Source organism: Neophocaena asiaeorientalis, unplaced genomic scaffold (assembly GCF_003031525.2).
Source record: "Neophocaena asiaeorientalis asiaeorientalis breed wild unplaced genomic scaffold, Neophocaena_asiaeorientalis_V1.1 scaffold226, whole genome shotgun sequence".
Classification (NCBI taxonomy): Eukaryota; Metazoa; Chordata; class Mammalia; order Artiodactyla; family Phocoenidae; genus Neophocaena; species Neophocaena asiaeorientalis.
In genome coordinates, this window is record NW_020173037.1 from 12,313,446 (window position 1) to 12,334,988 (window position 21,543).

The 21,543-nt window shown below is 35.4% G+C and overlaps 1 protein-coding gene across 4 annotated transcripts in view; it reads left to right on the plus strand.

Annotated features, from left to right (window-relative positions):
• Positions 1-21,543, plus strand: part of CSPP1 (centrosome and spindle pole associated protein 1) — a 116,806-nt gene that overhangs the window by 21,436 nt on the left and 73,827 nt on the right. For 3 of the 4 annotated variants that reach the window (XM_024742582.1, XM_024742584.1, XM_024742586.1), the window contains 7 exons: positions 3,560-3,640; positions 4,919-4,999; positions 5,856-6,298; positions 12,635-12,733; positions 13,859-13,929; positions 20,070-20,163; positions 21,199-21,256. In XM_024742582.1, the coding sequence (XP_024598350.1) occupies positions 3,560-3,640; positions 4,919-4,999; positions 5,856-6,298; positions 12,635-12,733; positions 13,859-13,929; positions 20,070-20,163; positions 21,199-21,256 (927 nt within the window). The remainder of the gene's footprint in view (positions 1-3,559; positions 3,641-4,918; positions 5,000-5,855; positions 6,299-12,634; positions 12,734-13,858; positions 13,930-20,069; positions 20,164-21,198; positions 21,257-21,543) is intronic. The other variant, XM_024742585.1, reaches the window with a different exon arrangement.

Here is a 21,543-nt window from a genome sequence, read left to right on the forward strand (position 1 = left end):
TTTGATTCCTGCTTTGCATTTGTTTTTGTTGCTTTTTCATCTTTTAGAAATACTCAGCAGCTATTGTAAGTCCATTTGTTTTCAGCATGCTAGTTTTTGTTCTTCAGAATAATTATAATTGTGCTAATCACATTAAGATTAATAAAATAATGGAATATTCAGGATATTCTAAGATATTTTTGAACTGTGTGCTGTCAGTCTGGATTACTCAATATTTTTGCACCCAAACTTGTGGATTACATTTGTAAATTTATATTGGAAAACAAAGAAAACATTTTTTAAAACTGTTTTTAAAATGAATCTTACACATCCATTCATCATACAACCAACACTTTTTAAACACTTACGAAGATAAATCTGGTATGAATCCTGTCTTCAGGGGGCTTACCATCTAGTTGTAGAGATAACATTCATACAATTCAGAAAGTGGTAACTCTTAACAAGACAGATAAAATGATCAGGAAAGGGCTCAAGGTGTTATTTTGTAGGACATTATAGGGTAGGTAGAATTTGGATGTTCTAGAGGGTGAATATTTTAGAGGGTAAGGAGAGGAAGCTTTTCAGATGGAGAGTAGTAGAATGAAGAAGGACTTGGAGGGCAGACTTTAGTTGTGTATGCATGAGACATATTAGCTTTACCAGCCTGACTGAGTTACAGTAGATGGTTTTTTTTTGAGAGTAGTAAGATATAATGATGTAGGTAGATAGAATAGGATAGATTAGAAGGCAGTGGATTTTTAACTAGATATGTATGATAGTTGTGAACCATTATATCTGCTTGAGCAGCTTGTGAGGAGCTTGATAAATTTGCTTTTGGATAGTTAGTTCTTCATGTTAGACACTGTTATTGTCTTAAATTACTGCTATAGATTTTTTAAAAATATTTATTTATTTATTTGGCTGAGCTGGGTCTTAGTTGCAGCATGCGGGATCTTCATTGTGGCATGCTAACTCTTAGTTGTGGCATGTGGGATCTAGTTCCCTGACCAGGGATTGAACCCGGGGCCCCTGCACTGGGAGCGCAGAGTCTTAGCCAGTGGACCAGCAGGGAAGTCCCAGATTTTTGACTGATCTCCTTGCACTGATTTTCATTGCATTCTCCATGCTACTTTCCAGAATGATCCTGTTCTTACCGATTTAAATACTTCAGTGTCTCCTCACTGCCTTCAGGATAAAAATCCAAATTCCTTAGCTGTGACACATGAAGTCTTTCATGTTCCAGCCTGCCTCCCTGGCCTTGTGCCTCATTATCCTCTCCCCTTCCCTACTGCTACTTATTGGGTGGAGTTTTCCTCTGATAGCTACTATTTTCACTTGTGGGTTTTACATTACTTTATAGATACAAGATTTTAAAAAAGAATGGCAGTGGGAGATATAAGAAGAAATTGCCTTTATGAAGCACAAATCTTTAAATTCAAAGGGATGTGAAGGAGTTTTTGGTGTTGGATTGTTAAGAATATGGTTGTGGTAGAGGAACAGTCATTTCTTAATATGACAAAGACAATTTTTGGTTGACATCTGAGAAGGCGGGAGTGGAGAGGAAAGCAAGGTTAAAAGAAAATTCCATAGGACATGGGGAGGTGGCTGCAGTAGCTTCCTTGACCCCTGGAATATGTACCGTTTACAAGTCCCATTCTTTCTGGATTTCTTGTGGTTTCCAGACTTTTGGTTTGCATGGATATTTAAATTAAAAAGTAATCAAATCTTAAAATTTTGCCAAGAAGAGCCACTAAAACATAGCTACCATCTTCTTTCTAGTTTTTAGAATAAAAGACACTTGACCATCTAACAATACACAAAGAAGTCAGGAGAAGTTTTTAAACTGAATCAGTAAATTTATATTTCTAGCCCAGACCTCTCTCCTGAACCTCCAGGTCTTCTAGTTGGTTGCCTATTTGACATTTTCACTTAGAAATCTAGTGGGTATCTTGTGTGGAACATGTCTAAAAGGGAACTGCAAATTTCCAGTTTTCCCACTCCCATTCCCTAGAAGCGTGTAATATCTGTAGCTTATTCCTTTTACTTTTTTATTTTTTGGTCATAGCACTTACCACCTTCTAACATACCATATAATTACTCTTCATTATGTTTATTATTTCTTGTCAATTTCACCTGCTGGAATTTTTTTTTTTTTGGGCACCTGCTGGAATTTAAGCTTCAGGAAGGCCAAGATCTTTTGTTTTGTTCACTGATGAGTCCCAGATGTATTAAACAGTTTAGACATATTAGGCACTCAATATTTACTAAATGAATGAGTGAATGATTAAAATTCAGCTTTTTGAAAAACTCACTGTATTGTCCTTATTGTTAATTTTTTTCATTTTATTGAAAAGTACAAACATTATCCTGGACCCATGTTGGGAGTGGGGAATTGCCTAATGAAGGAGTAAGGATGCAGTATCTCTGTATTCCCAGAATTGGAACTCTGAATGTGTTTTTTTTGGTACATGTATAAATCTACAAAATGGCTAGGTTTACAGGGTACTTTGGTATATAGGGATCAAACTGACGCAGGGATCTAGTCATGTGTCATATTGTTTTTTTGACAAATAAGTTTAGAATTTTGTATTACTTTCAAATTAGCTTTTGTAGCACAACTTATTTGTAAATTCAGATTTAACGAAACCTTATTAATTAGTTTTATTAATTACTTTGTTCCTGTAATGTTTTGAATGTATCTCTATTGTAGTACATTATATTGTAGTTATTTGTTTCCATGTTTGTTTCTTCAACTGAATTTTAAATCTCTTAAGTATAGGGAACATATGTTTATGGTTGTCTCCCTACTACCTATAAAAGTAACTGGAAGGTATTAGATGGACAATAATTGCTTGTTTTATGAATAAATAAAAGACATGAAATTAGGTTAATAAGTATTGATTGATTTAATCCTCATAACCTAGTGATGTAGGTGCCATTATTCCTGTTCTACAAAGAAACGGAGGCAGAGAAGTTAAGTAACTTATCCAGATTATATGACTACTAAGGAACAGTACCAGAAAGTTGGTGGTTGTGTATATTTTTTTACAAATCCCTTGTGTTTGTTTTACAGTGTTCAAAGAGATTTTACATTTCTTTATCCTCCTTGATCCTATACCAGCTTTGGTAAGGCAGAGCAGATACCATTCTCATTTTACAGAAGAAGAAAGTCTGGGTCAGGGAGGTTAAGTGACTTGCTCAGTGTTGCACAACTGAGAAATGCTGGGGCTGGTCCTAGAGCCCAGGTCTTTGGATTCCTAGTCTGATGCTCTGTCCGCCACAGTGTGTTACCTAAATGCTTAATGAGCAAGAATGGAGAGGCATATAGAGAAATAATGTTTGTAGTTTATGTCTTCTGGCATTTAAATAGATATCCACTAATATAATTATAGGGAAATTAGAAAATTCTTTTTTTTTCTAATTACTTCTGGTATAGTCTCTATACATTTGTAGTTTCTATTTTCATCTCCATTTCATTCTGTTGGTCTGTATAATGTAATAATTTAGAATATAGAATGTAAAGACATTTATTTTATAAAGGCAATTAGGTAATATTTTTTTTTAATATGTACATACACAGAAAAATTTTCTATCCACGAGTGAAACAGATCCATCTTCTCTGGGAGTTTCTCTTCCTATTGGTGAGAGGTTATCTGCCAAGGTAGGTGGATAGGAGTAGTAATTGTTGGTAGCAGTTTTATGAGGCATCAAAATCATGAAAGAACATACTCTTGATTTAAATGCAAACAAGATTACATCATATCCCGTACTTGATTTTTTCAAAATCTGTGGAGTCTCCAGTGCTGTTGAGACAAGGTTTTTTGAATGTTACATTTGTAGCCATGTAATATGATATATTTCTTTAATATAATGATTAATTGAATATTCAGAATTCGGTTTTTTTTCAGCATTGTTTTCTAAGCTATAAAGTTCATGCTATATGACACAATTATCAGTGAGAGGAGCGGATGAGAGAGTATACTGAGCTTTTATGTAGGTGACATCTGGGGCTATTTGAATGTGTGTTCCCATCACAAGTACATGTACTTAATCTGAACAGGGCATAGTGATTAAGCACTGTACACCTCTTGTAGAGACTCAGAATTCCCAAGCTAGATCACAGTCATGACACAGTATGTAAGATAAATGGACAGTTAAGTTTCAAAAGACAGCCTTGCTCTTTTAATACTTTTTTTTTTAGATTGTTTCAATGATGTTGAAGGTATTAGGGCTTAAGAACATTTACTAATGCAACATGTTTGTATTTCAACAGAACATTTACGTTACAATATTTTACCTTTTTATGTTTAAAATATAACAAGGATCTTTCCTTAAACTTGGGAAAAAAATGGTTAGAAGCAGGTCTTTCAGAAGTGGGGTGGGGGACTGAAGGCAAGAGATGTCCCTGAGAAGGAAAGTAGGACAGTAACCTGGTCAGATCTTGGAAACATGCTAATGATAGACCTCCTGGCAAACGCATTCATATACTTACTACTGGGAGAGATTTATTTACGAATGCTTTTGGAAGAGTGCACCTGGATTGTCTAGGATTGATGTTGGTAAACAAACCTAGAATTCAGGGACTTACAGGGCATGGCTCCTAGGAAGGTATCATCTAAGCCAAGTAACTACTGGCATATAAAATGGAGGTATTTCATAATCAAAGCCACTCCCTTAGTATTAGAGACCTCATGTGCTAATCTGGACTTAAGCATGTAGTAAATCTTATTTTAATGTGGCAAGAATGGACGTGGGGAATTGCATTGGTGGTCTCGGACCACTTCCTGCTTCTCCTGTGCCTTACAGCTACTTCTGTCCTTGAAAATATTAGTAAAGCTTGATTCTGGGTAAGATCTGTGATTTGTATGAGTCTGATTTGACATTAGGTACTTTTTCCTGATATTGAAGTTAACGTTGCCTTTTGGTTTTCTATTTGAAGGAAAGGTTGAAACTTGAACGCAACAAAGAATACAATCAATTTCTCAGGGATAAGGAAGAATCCACGGAAAAGTTCAGACAGGTAGGAAAGAGTACTGAGGTAGGTTTTGCTTTTAAAGTAAAGCTTTAACACCACAGGTTGAATATTTGTCCTTACTTGAAAATATTTTTATATTATTAGACATTTCACTTAGTTTTCATATAAATATTTAAAAAGTTAAGCCAGTTGAACCAAACACAGGACATTTAAATTTTGAATTTTGTAAATGGTTTTATCTCATATTGAAGAACTTACCCCAAACATGTGGGATCTTCCCGGACCAGGGCACGAACCCATGTCCCCTGCATCGGCAGGCAGACTCTTAACCACTGCGCCACCAGGGAAGCCCAAACTTACCCTACTTTTTAACTTCATGGAGGAGATTTAATTTTAGAGATTGGTTTTAAGTGACGTTTGTTTATTTTTAAATGATTTTTTTATATTGACAATTTCTAAAAATGTGTGTCTGTGTATATATATATATATATATATATATTTTTTTTTTAACCCAAATTTAAGGGTGGTTGATGTTACTAGGGCCAAAAAAATTTACTACAGTCTATATTCTTTATGTTGAGAAGGAATTTAATGTGAAATATTTTGAAGCAATATTTAACTGCCAAAATATGCCTAATATCTCCCTGGCATAGTTTATCCTCTCTTTTTGTAGCCATCTATCCATATTACTGTTAACCTATTTATTTGGTATTTATTAAGTTTTATTAAAGGATAACACTTCCTTGAAGGTTTTTTCCCTAAAGATAAGATATTTCTTATGGGTGATTAAGCTTTAGAGTTGAGACAGTAAATAGATTAAGATCATTTGAGAGTTTAATTGCCTTTTAAGAAATAGCATCTCTTTAAGATCTTTTTCTTCTTTTTTTTTTTAATTGGCCAGCACAAGAATCAAAGAAGTAAAAAACCTATTAGTCAGGTTAAACCTGATTTATCTTCACAAATGCAGTCATCTTGGGAAAATTCAGAGGGTCCTAGGAAAGATGTCTTAACTCCTTCAGAGGCATACGAAGAGCTTCTAAACCAAAGACGACTAGAAGAGGACAGATACCGAAAACTAGATGATGAAATTGAATTAAGGAATAATAGAAGAGTCGTTAAAAAAACTAATGAAGAAGTGGGCATTTCCAATAAAAAACATCAGAGGTTTGTCAGCAAGACTGACATTCCAGATAGAAGATTTCACAGGTTTAATGAGGATCGTGCTTTTGATAAACAGTATTATAGACCAGGCCAAGATCCTGAAGTAAGTGAAGAAATGGACAAGAGGTTTAGATATGAAAGTGATTTTGATAGAAGACTTTTGAGAGTGTATACAAATGACAGGTATTTACAACTTCATTTTTATCTTCTTTATTTGCTTAATATTATTCTTGTTACTTTTTATCATTATGTTAAGGAGACACAGGTTCATTTGATTTACATGATGCTTCAGTTTTAAGTTACACCATAATTTTATGTGCCACTGTAGGAACAAAGAAAACAACCCAAGATGGGGAGAAAGGGGCCCCATTAAAAAGCTGGGACACTGAAAGGCTACAACCTTTATATAAACTTAAATGGGAAATAGACTTTCCCACAGAAAAAGACAGAAAAAAAACTTCCACTGTCAACCTTGGCACTGAGTGGAGGGAGTAAAAAGGAACTTCCCTGAGAATTTGAGCTGTAAGCCAGTACTGATTCAGGTTTTCAGTCTGAATTCATGCTGCCAGTACCGTACAAAACAGCGCTAAAAAAAAAAAAAACAGCGCTGAGGCGAGAATTCAGAGTTATCTCATATCCATAGTGCCCCTAGGTGACTGGCAGGAGAAAAATAACTTCTCCTTGCAATACGTGATTTACAGCCAGGTCCAAGGCTCTCCTGGTTTCAGATGTTAAAATGTGGGGGAAAAAAGACACCTTAAAACCGATGAAATACAGTTTATTCCTTTAATATTTCTATGCTCTAAGTACTTTTATCAGCTTTTTTCGCTTTTAAGTTACTTATTGAATGTTTATTTTAGTGATATGGCACTGTTTTTTTGATCAGATTTTTAGATGCTTTTCAGTTCCTTTGCATGTTGTTTCTATGACACTATTTGTAATTTATTAATTGCTACAATGGGGTCTTATTAAGTCATTTGTCTTAATACTTAAAACTTGCTATATTTTAATCTAACTTTTGATTTGGAGATAAAAAATATGGTAGGATCTGATATTTTCATTGACTAGTTAACCTGTAGGGATTAAATGTAAATGTTGAGCAGTTCATGGGACCTGTTTCATTCATTAGTCCAAATAGATTATTTTTGTAGTATTTTAGAAAATTTTCTGAGACATAATGCTACATGTTCATTATTCTAATTATTAAATAATCATACAAAGCCTTTGCAGTTCTTTGTCATCTACTCTTTATTCTTTAGTTATTACGTCCTGCTCATCCAATCTTTTTAATATTCACCCTGATTTAGGTAATTTGACTGAAGGATTAGAATTTTGTAATGCGCATTATAGTTTATCTCTGATTTGAATCTAATTGTACTTCGGAAAATGTTCCAAATTCTGTAACGTGTTATATTTGAAAATGTTTGTATCTGGAGGTAGTCAAAGGCTACCTGAACTCCAAGAAGTTTCAGTTAGGGAAATACAGATATTCTTGGACTCTTGGTACTGCCTTATTTGTACATGAGAACTTTTTTTTTCTTATGGTGTCAGTTTACCTTTAGAGTATAATGTAATGCATATCTTTTAAGTTTGGAATTTCAAAAAACTTATGATGGTTGTTGCTTTGTTTTTAATATATTTTAATCTATTATTTTTGTAATTACATCCTGTGATAATTTTATACATGAACTAACAAATCAATTTCAGCCTAGTTATTTGAGAACAGTCTTATTTTCTTATGTATCCCATGAACGAAATGAACTGTTTCTATATATAATCTTCCCCAAGTAGTAGTTTAAGAATAGATTAAATATGTAGATGAGTGAGAATAACATTTTAATGTTTTTACAATATTTCTTAAAAATGTAAATCATTATTATACATCTTGTTAATGTGTAAACTCTTACATCTCTAATTGTAAGGTTTTTCACATATGTCTCAGTGGCAGGTGAGGTTAAAATTGGATTTCTATATTTCAGATTTGGAGATTTCTAAAAGAAAAGATTTCACATTGAACATTAATTAGATTTATTTATCAGGCAGAATGGTTACTAGGAAAAATGACTCTACTTGTTAGTGAAATTTTTGAGACTAAAGAAATGTGTAACTTCATTTGATCTCTTGATTTAACTATTTATTCTTAAAACAGTTGTTTCTTGGTATCCAAGGGGGATCGATTCCAGGGTCCCTCATGGATATCAAAATCTTTGGATGCTCAAGTCCCTTAATGTAAACTGGTGTAGTGTTTGTGTATCATCTATGCACATCCTCCCTTACGCTTTAAATCATCTCTAGTTTACTTATAATATCTAATATAAATGCTATATAAATAGTTATAAGTGCTATATATTGATAAGTAGTTACCTGTGTGCGGGAAATTCAAGTTTTGCCTTTTGGAGCTTTCTGGAATTTTTTCCCCCCAAATATTTTCTATCCAAGATTGGTTGACTCCACGGATGCAGAACCTACAGATATGGAGGGCTGACTATATACTGAGAAGTACAAAATTTTTCTTCATTCTTCTAAATTTCCTGTGTTCTCTTTTTTCCTAATAGTCAACATGCGATACATTCTAGTTTTGATTTTTAGTAATTTTTGATTTTTAGGTTTTTGGTCTCAGTTCTTTTCTAATTACCCTATAAACTTTTCCATATATCATTATGTATTTATTAATGAAATATTTTCCCCACTTTTGGAAGGATAAAGCCCAGGAATGATTTTACTTTCCTAAACTAATCATTAATCACTGGCAAGTGTTTTAAAATAGTTAACAGAATGGTTAGCACTTAGCTCAACAGTTGCATTCTGTGTGTGTGTGTGTGTGTGTGTGTGTGCACGTGCGTGCGCACACGTGCCTGTGTGTATTGTTTGGTACATATTTACCAATTTAAGTAAATTTATAATGTTTTAGGAGCTTTCTAAAGTTGAATATAATAGTGTATCTTATAATACTTTGAAATCTTTATGCTTTTAAAAAAGATAGTCATCCTAGTCTTTATTATTTAACTTGAGCTGTAGAAGTTAATATATTACCTTATTATGTGTTACTTTATAACCGATGTTAATGAGTAAAAGAAATTTTTAGCCTTAAAGAATGCTGTTTTTTAAATTTTTTATGTGATTAATGCAGTTAGCACTTCCAGTCTGTTTTACTCTTGATATTTGTTAGTTTGTAATCTTGCTAGTTATGTAACAAAATTCTGAAATTCCACTCCATCTGAAATTAGAATCTGAGATAGAATTAGAATCTGACTAAATAGATTGAGTGCTCGCTTACTTAGTGTAGGACATTCTAAGAAGTGTGCATGCTTAATATGTAAGGTATAAATGAGGAGAAATAGCTTATTAGAACATGAGTTATTTAACTTGATATTACTTTATTTCTTGTAGTAGTTACTTTTCATTTATACTTGGAAGGACCATTTTTATATTAATTATTTTCCCCACTTTAAAGATGGGGTCAATATTAGAAAAACACTGTTATTGAATTAAGGTAATATAAAAATTGGGAAAGAACAGAAAACAATGAGAAAAATGGTGACCAACATTTAAAAAAATTAATTTATTTAGGCTGTGTTGGGTCTTCGTTTCTGTGCGTGGGCTTTCTCTAGTTGTGGCAAGCGGGGGGCCACTCTTCACTGCGGTGCACGGGCCTCTCACTGTCATGGCCTCTCTTGTTGTGAAGCACAAGCTCTAGACACACAGGCTCAGTAGTTGTGGCTCATGGGCCTAGTTGCTCTGCGGCATGTGGGATCCTCCCAGACCAGGGCTCGAACCCGTGTCCCCTGCATTGGCAGGCAGATTCTCAACCACTGCGCCACCAGGGAAGCCCTGTGACGAACATTTAACAGCTCAGTAGTTTTCTTTTAATTTCTATAGTTGAGAGTACCCCTAATAGCAGAATTCATTCACATTAGAGAAATTTTTACTATGAAACCAGGTGATGTAACCATTATGAATTGGATGATTTCTTTTAAGTAAGGAGGAATTTGATTCTTTCTCCCTGTAAGTTGTGTCAGGACCAACAGATGGTAAATATTTTATTTTTATAATATGTCATTTTTGATAGCATAAACATTGTAAATTTACTTCTGAAGTAGTTATTTTGATTCTGTGGTTTATTAATGAAAAAGATACATTATTATCATTTAGGAGTTGTTCATTCACATTTAAATTAGCTGAAAATACCTGTGGTTTTAAACAACTTGCTTTTCTTCTGTAAGAGTAATTTTTTTAAAGATAAACTTGTGTTAATTCTAAAAATTAATTAATTTAAAAATTTTTGGCTGTGTTGGGTCTTCGTTGCTGCGCGCGGGCTTTCTCTAGTTGCAGTGAGTGGGGGCTCCTCTTTGTTGCGGTGCACAGGCTTCTCATTGTGGTGGCTTCCTTTGTTGCAGAGCACGGGCCCTAGGCGCACGGGCTTCAGTAGTTGTGGCGCGTGAGCTCAGTAGTTGTGGCTCGCGGACTCTAGAGCGCAGGCTCAGTAGTTGTGGCGCACGGGCCTAGTTACTCCACTGCATGTGGGATCTTCCTGGACCAGGGCTCGAACCCGTGTCCCCTGCATTGGCAGGCGGATGCTTAACCACTGCGCCGCCAGGGAAGTCACTCGTGTTGATTTTTAGAGTAAACTTGGCTTCTAGCCTATATCTGGTTTCTTTGGGCATTGAGATTTGAACCTAGTTAACTAGAATTACTGACCCGTTTCTTCAAGGAAGTAGAAAAAGCTTTTTTCGTTTAACATAGCTTTACCTTTTTTTTTGTTGGTAGGATGGTGAAACTATTTTACAATTATTTTATTCCCTCAGTCAAATCTGATTTGCTATGTGAAAGGAAATAAATTCTTCCTTTTATGAGGTCTGTCCATTTCTGAAAAAACTTTCCTAGCATGTGCCAAAATTCTGGACTCCCTGAAGGAAAGCAGATGTTCAGCATAAACTCTGTTGCTTGTACCAACAGTTTAGGCACAGTGGGTCACTCTTACCAGTTCTGAGAATGGTGGACTCCTCCCAAAATCTATGTTCTCAGGTGCCAGCTAAGGGCCAGTCTTGCAAACAGGGCTTTCTAAGGGTAAGCAATCTCAGGCATGCTCTGTTTACTCTTTTCTACACATGTGTATTTATATAGATGCAGTATAAATAAATCTGGTTGCCTGGCATTGTTAATTACAAATTTGAATTTAAGTTTATATTTACCTGTTCTTTAAGTGGTAGAAATAAGGAATGATACTAAACTGATGTGTCAGTTTAAAGGAGAGATTTGAGCACTTAGGCTTTAGATATAAAATCAGCTGTGTTTTGATAAATTGAAATAAGTTTGAAATTCTTTTTTGAAAGGGATTGGGGAGGATTCTGTTTTAGATATGGATAAAAAATGGAACCAGTCTGTCATGCGACAGGTCATACATTATTAAGGTTACAGTTCTGGGTAGTCTTTTCTCCACAGGTGATATTGACAATATATGATAGAAATAAAGAGGATTTTATATGCTGGCTCTGTGGGGAGTGATAAGTTCCTTTTCTTCTAAAAATTGCTGTTTTTCTTAACGTGATAATTCAATTCACCTAAAATATTGAACAATACTGTAACAACCATATTTCTTACCAGTGGTCCTCATGAGAGACAATATAGTTTGTTAACTCAAGAGCCATGCAAAGAAATATGACTTATGAAATGCTGATTTTCATGGGTGCTGATAAATGTTGGTGTGAAAAGTCATGTTCGTTTCTCTGGTATGAGAAATTAAATTTTCCATGTTTGCCAAGTGGAAAAAAGATTAATTGAAAAACATTTAAAAGTTATTTTCTGAGAAGCATTCTTAAGAAAATAAAATAAAGTTTAATCTTTCTTTTTGTTGTTCATGACCTTGTGAATAAAGTGAACTAACTTTCTACCCATGTTTATAATGTTCTGTATTCACCTATTGCTACTATTTAGTATTTCATGTGATTTACAGTGTTAGCAAATGTTGTGGCTTGCTACATTTGATTTAATTTAATGGTAAGACTGCTGCTGTACTTTTAAGTTAAAAAGGTTTGTATATTCAGTGAAATAATTCCCAGAATCTATGAATTTTGATTAAAAAGTGATCTCATTTTGAAATTTGACTATTATCTTCATGAGGGCTAGGACCATGTCCACATACCCAGTACCTAGATTAGTACTTGGCATGTAGTTGGTGCTCAGTAAATATTCTTTGAATAAGTGAATAATAAAAAAGTCTTATTAGTATTTGCATAGCTTTGATATTAAAAATTTCTAGAAGTTATACTGAAATAGTTTATAATAACCTCCCTTTGATTTAAAGACTATTGAATCTAAACTCTTAATGTCTCTTATTAACCAGCAGATCATACTTGAGTCAAATGTCAATTGAATTAATTTTAGAATATATTTACAGTAAAACTTCATTGTAACACTTTGTTCCCTTTAATATTTCCAACATCAAATGTAAAAACACCAAAGAGATAAGAAAAGTCCACTGTATGTGGAACAAGCTCTGTAAGCTAATGTGTTTTTAAGGATGTACGGGAACAGACGAGGGAATGTGCCTCATATGGAGTATGGTGGTGATGTCACAGAACAGTCAAACATACGGATTTCATCTGCTGGAAATCAAAGGTATTGTATGTAATATAAATTCTGCCCTTCAGTCGTTGTACTGTAAAACAGCAACTGCTAAAACTGGCTTGCTGGAAAACTAGAAAGTTATAGTATGTTAACAGCCTCTCTTATTAGTGAGAAAGGAATTAGGGAGAAAGGGGGAGGGGAGAATTGTGTTACATGAAACTTTATGGTACTTTACAGCATTCTTTTGAAGAGCAAGTTTTGATTATAAAGTGTGCCAAGCTGTTCTGAGTCCCTATCATTATAAAGTATATATATTTGTTTGAACTAATGAAAGGAGAAATAAGTGTATAATTTAATGGACTAAAAATCAATTTAAAATATCTTGGAGTTATAGAGATGACGTAACTTGAAATAAATTGAAAATGTTCTTTTCAAAACTCTGTTTTTGATTTTCAACATATTGAGTAGATAACTTTTATGCTTACTTTGTAAAATTAGTACGCATACATAATTGTGTCATGTTGAAAAAAAGGAAATTATATGCATTTTATATTCATGTTCTCTTTCTGTAGTTTTTATCATTTTGGTGGCTTTATTGTGTTGTATGTAAGGATAAATGGTTCCGAATTTATAGTGCATAATGAAGATAATATTGTCATGTGTCAGGAAAGGTGTCTATTTTCTTTGAAGAAAAGTAACACATAAAAATGCTTGAGATATAGAATTTGCTATTTGAGTCTAATTAATTAAATTTTCTTTGAGAGAGTTGTCTTTTTTTTTTTCCTTGTTTCTTTCAAGGAAGGAGTTTTTTAGAGATGATCTTCTTTTCAAAGTGCGGTACAGATATCATCCTTTTTTAGGATTTATTTAAGTGTACTTATATTCATTTTCCTTACTTGGGTAACTGTTCTTATGAAAAAGGGTTTTATTGGGAATCTATAGAGTTAGTGAAGCTGGCTGAAGAAAAAGGTCACATATTTATAGAGCCTGAATGCATTGGGTTCCCACTGTATAAAGAGATAAAATGCCATGATTTTACATTAACTTTAAAAACATATAACTATTATAGTATCCATAGTACTTTGAAAGGCCAATAACTCATACCTGCATTTCACTCTAAATTTTTGTTTCCTGAAAATTATTTGGGTTTTAATTCCTTTTCTTTTTTGTTTTTAGCGCTCGAGACAATGAACCATCCAAACCTACTAATCGAGAGATGTGTAGTCCTTTTGCGGGGATGCTCTTTGGTATGTACAAAAACCTCCAGTTGATTAGACTTTTGTGGAGTGTTTTATAAAAGGTCTTCATGAGAACTCAGTGTTGTAATTAATACCACTCTTACTAATAATAGAAAACATTTCTCTAGTGCTTACTTTGTGATAGGCACTATGCTAAACATTTAGCATATTATATAGCTATTATAATTATTTAGTGTATTATATAGCTCTGTGTATAATTTTAAAGCTAAATAACTTGTGATGAACTTTCTATTGATGATAAATAAATATTAATTTCAGTAAAATCTTTTAGATTCATATTTCACTTTGTCGTAGTGTTGGCTATTTTTTAAAAAAAATTAATTAATTAATTTATTTTTGGCTGTGTTGGGTCTTCGTTTCTGTGCGAGGGCTTTCTCCAGTTGCGGCGAGCGGGGGCCACTCTTCATTGTGGTGCACGGGCCTCTCACTGTCGCGGCCTCTCCCGTTGGCAGAGCACAGGCTCCAGACACGCAGGCTCAGTAGCTGTGGCCCACGGGCTTAGTTGCTCCATGGCACGTGGGATCTTCCCAGACCAGGGCTTGAACCCATGTCCCCTGCATTGGCAGGCAGACTCCCCACCACTGCGCCACCAGGGAAGCCCTTATATTCTATTTTTTTTTTTTTTTGGCGGTACGTGGGCCTCTCACTGTTGTGGCCTCTCCCGTTGCAGAGCACAGGCTCCGGACGTGCAGGCTCAGCGGCCACGGCTCACGGGCCCAGCCGCCCCGCCGCATGTGGGATCTTCCCGGACCGGGGCACGAACCCGGGTCCCCTGCATCGGCAGGCGGACTCTCAACCACTGCGCCACCAGGGAAGCCCTTATATTCTATTTTATATGTGATAATTTCTTTCTTCATTTTTTTTCTTCTTTAGCTAGCACAAAACTGCCTTACATTTTAGTTCAGTTCCCCTGAACTAAACCTTTTTATCCTTTGATAAACATCCTTTCCCATGTTCTTTCCATGTAGTTTCTGAGAAAGTGTTTTGTTCAAATAATGATTATAATCCAGATTTTCTATTTATTTTCTCAGAAATGAAGGTCATCGCTTAAGATAAGCATGTTGATTTGCTATATTAACTTGTCACATTTAATTTGAGAAACAGTGTGAAGAGAGCATACTTCCTGTATATAACTTTAAGTAGAAAAGTGGTCTCTTCTTTGTGTAAAACTATCAGAAAAAATTGCCCAAAATTTTGTTTCACTGAAGTATATGAAGAAATTAGATAATAGTTTAGATTCATTCAACCAGAAGCAGTCAGGAATTTAAATTTTGGCTTAGAGATGTATACTTGCATGATATTCTCAGACTTTTGTTTCCTTGAAATGGCTATTATGAGAAAAATGGCATAACACCTAGAGATTTATTCTAGTGTAATGTCTTTAAGTGAGAATTGACCAATTTAGCCTATCAATAAGTCAGAGTAAGGGCTTGCTTCTTATGATGTATTTTGTTAAACATGGTAAAAATTGGAGAAATAGCTTTCTGTGTTGAGAACCTAGTGACAAATAATTTTATCAATAAATGGATTACCCTGATATTTTAAAGATGAATGGCATGAATTTATCATTAATGCAATCAGGAATTATAGATTAATGTTTGATAATAGAGTCATGTTTGGAATAGACTATTAAACTCTTTTAATTCAGTGATTTATCTCACGGTTGTATCTTTTTCCCCCAGCCTAAATTTGTGTGTCCCCTTAGGGAGCTTACTCTCTCCAGAGGCAGCACATTCCAACTTCACGTGGCTCTGATTGTTGCAGTATTCTCATTTCAATTGAACTGAAATTTGTCTTCCTATAATTTTGCCCCAAGGGCCTTGTTTGGAGCCTTTTTGCTTTATTTAAAGAATTAGGACAGCTGACTGCTGAGAGCAAAAATAACATATTATGGGGTTTCTAACAGAATCATGGGTCATTTAGAAGTATGTTTTAACATTTCCAAATACTTGGGGATTTTCCTGCTTTTTGACATAGGCTGCTTGTTTAATTCCCTTATGGTCTGAGAAAATAATTTGTAAATTTCAATTATTTCAAATTTGAATTTTTTAAATGAAACTTTAAAAAGTGACTCAGAATATAGTCTTTCTTGGTGAATGTTTAATGTGTACTTGAAAGAGTGCGCATTGTGTGGTTGTTGAGTGTAGTGGTTTATAAATGTCAGTTAAGCTGATTGGTTGATAGTGATGTTCATGTCTTGTACATATTTAATGACTTTTAACTGTTCTTCTACCAGTTGTTTAGAGAGAAGTGTTAAATTCTCTGACTGTGGGGCCTGGAGAGATTTTCTCAGTGTTCCTGCACCTTCCTCAGTTTTTAGCAAGACCTGCCAGCCCCTGACAGAAGAGGGTGTCTCTCTTGCCACACTTTTCCTTCCTCAGCAGTAGATTGCTGTAGCAAAGCTGGCCCTGTGCATTTGGTTCTCAGAAATGAGTATCAGTGTTCCTGCCCCTCCTCAGAGTGGTAGCCAAACTCTCCTTTATGCCTGTGGAGGATCTTTTTTTTATAAATTTATTTATTTATTTTTTGGCTGTGTTGGGTCTTTGTTGCTGCGCACAGGCTTTCTCTAGTTGCAGCGAGTGGGGGCTACTCTTTGTTGTGGTGTGCTGGTTTCTCATTGCGGTGGCTTCTCTTGTTGCGGAGCATGGGCTCTAGGCACTCAGGCTTCAGTAGTTGTGGCACATGGGCTTCAGTAGTTGTGGCTCACGGGCTCTAGAGCGCAGGCTCAGTAGTTGTGGCGCACGGGCTTAGTTGCTCCTCAGCATGTGGGATCCTCCCAGGCCAGGGCTCAAACCCGTGTCCCTTGCTTTGGCAGGCGGATTCTTAACCACTGCACCACCAGAGAAGCCCTGTGGAGGATCTTATATGTGAGAATTTCCTGCTCTTCCCCTAACAGTAGCAGACCTTTGTATGAGTGCAGAATGCTGGGTCCAAGGTTTTCTGCCCTTCAACCAATAGATTACTTTATATGAGAGAAGAGTCTGGAATGTGGGCGTTGTTTTCTGTTGGTTTGTTTGTTTGTTTTGCCTCAGAATGGTGTCTTTTAGGTGTCTTGTGTTGCCCCATCTTCGGTCTCATAAACATCTGGTAGGGGCAGCAAGTGAGTGCAGATTCCCCTTCTGCATTGCTATTCCAATCCACAGAAAGTCTTTAAGAATTCATTAGCGTTTCAGTTATTTTCTTTTTACCTACTTCTAAGGTAGCTGCCTATTTCTCTTTACTCTGGTAAAGGTAAAACCCTTGGATTGTCCCATCTTTCTGTGGATTGGTTTTTATACCCTTTGGAATTTAGTTTACATGGTTGCTTGTAACCTCAGCTCTCTGATGGGCTTTTTAAAAGTTTTTATTTTGTAGATGATTGAGCTTTTTTCCATTGTGGGGTATGAGCAATGTTCTCTTGCGGCTTTCTAGTTTCTAAGCAGAAGTAGGACTCCCCATTTAGTTCTTTAAAATAGTTTCCATTTCCTCCTCATTATATTACTATTTTCATTTAAATATTTGGGCATAGTTAGGATAGATGTTTTAACATCTTTGTTGTTACGTCATCTGTGTTGTTTATGTGATTTTTCTTTCAATTGATTAACTTTTCTAATCACTGTATTGGGTTTCTATTGCTGCATCACAGATTAGCACAAATTTAGTGACTCAAAACGTCACACATTATCTGAATTTCTGTGGGTCATGAATTTTGTTGGGTCCTTTGCTCAGGACCCAACAAAAGGCTCATAAGGCTATAGTCAGGGTGTCAGCCAGGCTGTTTTTCATCTGGAGGCTTATGAGGGAAGAAGCCCCTTCATATTTTTCACTAAATTCATTTCCTTGTGGCTGTATAACTAAGGGCCCTGGTTTCTTACTGGATCTGCTGGAGACTGCCCTCAGTTCCTGGAGGCCATCTGCTGTTTCTTGCCACATGGGCTTCTTCACCAAGGCTGCTTATTCTATAATGCCAGCAAGGAGAATCTCTAAACTCAGTGAGGGCTTTTATCTGATTATCTCAGACCCACCCAAGATAATCTCCCTTTCGATTAATTCGAAATTGATTTGGGCCTTAATTACATACATTTGCAGATTTCTTTCACCTTTGCCATAGTCATTGGCTGGATGCAAGTCATAGGTCCTGCCCACACTCGGGGAAGGTTTATACAGGGAGTCAGCGCTAGACGGCAGGGAACATAGGATCTGTCTTAGAATTTTGCCTACCACAGTCATGTTTTTCTGTTACTTAAGGACCAGTCTTTCAGAGGCCTTATTTTAAATTTAAACTTAGCTGGGACATCTAGAGTAGCCTTCACTCTAGGAAGATTGTTCAGCCTTCCTGCTACAGAGTGACCTTTCTCGGGCTCTTCCCTGAATACCCTTAGAGGATCACCGAGAACTCCAGACTAGCTGGCTGGAGCTTAAATTTCTCTCCACTTTGTTTGAGGAGGTCTGAGAATTCAGTTTATGTGTCCTCCGTAATTTTTTGCCCAGCCTAATGGAATTTCACTCTGCATACACAGACTAGTACACAGTAAAGTCTGAAGGAATGCCTTTACAGATTTCTAAAGCCATTTTTACGCTTCTTTTTGAATCTTTGCCCTAAACTTCTAGTCATTTTAGCTTTCCTGAATTTTGATCTTTTTTTTTTTTTTTTTTTTTTTGCGGTACGCGGGCCTCTCACTGCTGCGGCCTCTCCCGTTGCGGAGCACAGGCTCCGGATGCGCAGGGTCAGCGACCATGCCTCACGGGGCCAGCCGCTCTGCGGCATGTGGGATCTTCCCAGACCGGAGCATGAACCCATGTCCCCTGTATCGGCAGGCGGACTCTCAACCACTGCGCCACCAGGGAAGCCCCTGAATTTTGGTCTTTATCTGCTCAATTTAACATAGTATCCCAGCTTTGTTTGGATTTTTCCCTCCCTGTATCCATGGAGATTGCATGCAGGCAGAAACGGGTGCCTGAAGGGCTCACCTCATTTATTTAACTTCTCTCAGGTATTACAGTTGTGTGCTACCTGTTGTCCAGTGTCCAGTGTCTGAAAAACAGTTATTTCATATATTTTGCCTAATTTTATTATTATTTTTTTAATGGAGGGAGGCTGAGTTTTGTGTTTGTTAACTCCATCATGATCAGAAGCAGAATGGATGTATCTACTTTGATTGTAAAACATTATTATTAACCTTAATGTAATTTATGTTACCCTTTGGGAGCTTCACTGTTGCTGACATCTGTCCTTAATGGGCAAATTCAGATGCTGTGTGTCCAACTGATGGTTGGGAGACTAATAATTAAGGTAGTAGAGAAATTTCTGGCTTGGTTGCATTTTTGATATCCCTGTGATTTTTGTAATGTTCCAGATTTTGCATATCTAGATTAAGAGGTTATTTTATGTGATTAACATGCAATAATAATTTTCTGTGGATCTAAGGTGCTTGCATGACTGGATTTTCATGTAAGTGATACCAGAACCAGAGGTTTTTTTCTGTAGAATTGAGGTAACTATTGAAGTTTTTTGAGCAATGTGTCATCATGATTAGTGTTGTATTTTAAGATAGTTAGTCTTACATAAGTGTGCTGGTTGTATTGGAGTAGGGAGGGGGGGAGGAGTTCCAGAGACTAGTTAAAAGGTTATTGCTGCAATTCAGGTAGAATATAGAGAGTTTCTATCCAAGGCTGATGGCCATGAGAATAGAGAAGAGGGTCCTCACATGAAGTAAATAAGAAAGCATGAGCCATAAAAGTTACAGTGGGGTTTTGAGGCTCGATTATTTGGCCAGTAACAGAAAACAAAGAAGGGCAATTGCTTTTGAGATGTTCATTTTGAACACACTTGTTAAAGTTAAGGGGCTTGTGGGAGGTGTTAGTAGAGATATCCTGATCTTTGGAAAATGGGGATAGGAGTTAGAATATTCTCTTATTTAGAAGTTTGGGAAGGATTAATGTGTCTTGGGTTTGACACATAGTAGTTATTCAAAAATTATGAAACTAGTTGAATAGGTAATGATACATATGATTTACCTTCTATATTTGCTGCATATGTAGTAATTATACTCTTTGATATAATTTAAAATGGAGATTAAAAAATTGACTTTCCAGTTACATGTGTTGCTTAAGAGTTAAGACTGCATTTTTTTCTTACCACTTTCTAGGAGGTGAAGATCGAGAACTTATTCAGAGAAGGAAAGAGAAATATAGACAAGAACTATTGGAACAAATGGCTGAACAACAGAAGAACAAGAGACGGTAATGAAAGGTTTGCATTTTAAAAAGATGTTTTGAATTTAAATGCATTTGTTTAAAATGACAGTGGTGACTATTACATGGTAAAATAAGGGGATATTTTTCCTAATACGATTCAGTATTTGTAAATCATTCTATTTCAGTCTCCACATTGTAAGTCAGCCAGGGTAATAAAACAGATACCATGTGGGTGTTCATTTTCTTTATCATAGGTAACAAAGGAGACTATGTGTTCATCCTATAACAGGCCTTGTACATACTTTCATTAATTTCTTCAATTTTAAGGTAGCATTTAATGCTATCTACATGCCCACTGTATTATCCCATATATAGTAGCAAATATAAAATAAAAGTATTTTGTCTTTTAACAATGAAATGGTAAGCACACGTATACATGCTGTATAAAAATAATCATAGATCCACAGATAATTTATATTGTATGCAAGTCTCAGAGTTTGTAATCTTTCATGTAGAAATACCTGTGAAATACTAATTCCAGTTTAAAATTAGGGATAGATATCTTGGTTCTAAGATAATTTGAGACCTGTCATCTTTTATTTATTTATTTTTCTCTCTAAGAGGAAGCCAATATCTACTGTCTGATATTAGCCATCTTTAACATCATTTTCTTAAAAACTCTTATTGGAAAGTATTGTATTAATTTTTCATTTTTTTTACCCTCCTTTTTGTGAACTGAAGATATACATGAACCTTAAAAAAAGTTTTTTATTTGTTTCACTAAGTAAAGATTTTGTTTTACTTCTCTAATTTATTCTGTGTGAATTCCTTAGACTTTGAAGTATCCCAGGCACTGGTTTAGAGATATTTATTCCAGGGCAGTTTACATGTGAATATTAGTTTACTTTGCACCAAATCGGAAAATTTAGTTTTCAGAATTATTTAAGACTTTATTGTCAGTTAAAGGAATGATTTGTTTTTGGAGATGTTATTGCATGGACTTTGTGTGTAAGGTTGTTTCAGTAATGATAGTGTTTATTATTATAACTTTTTAATATATAAAACTTTAATTTTGTTTAGAGAAAAAGATTTGGATCTCAGGGTTGCAGCTTCTGGAGCACAAGACCCTGAGAAATCGGTAAGGGTTCCTGCCGTCTTTTAATGTTTAATCTTTCATTCAAATAAGCCTCAAATGTAGTGGCAGGTGGAGATAGAACATATTGGGGAAAATGTATGAGTAGACCAGTTAGAACAGTAATAAACTAAATTCAGTTCTCATAAAACATTAAGTCCTAACTCTTACTTGTTTACTTCTCTAAGATAATTTTTCCTTTTTCATGTGTGCGTTTTTAAAGTTTCTTGTAAATTATTCCTTTCCACTTTATTTACATGCACTATTCCATGCACTGTTTTAGTTTAATTTAC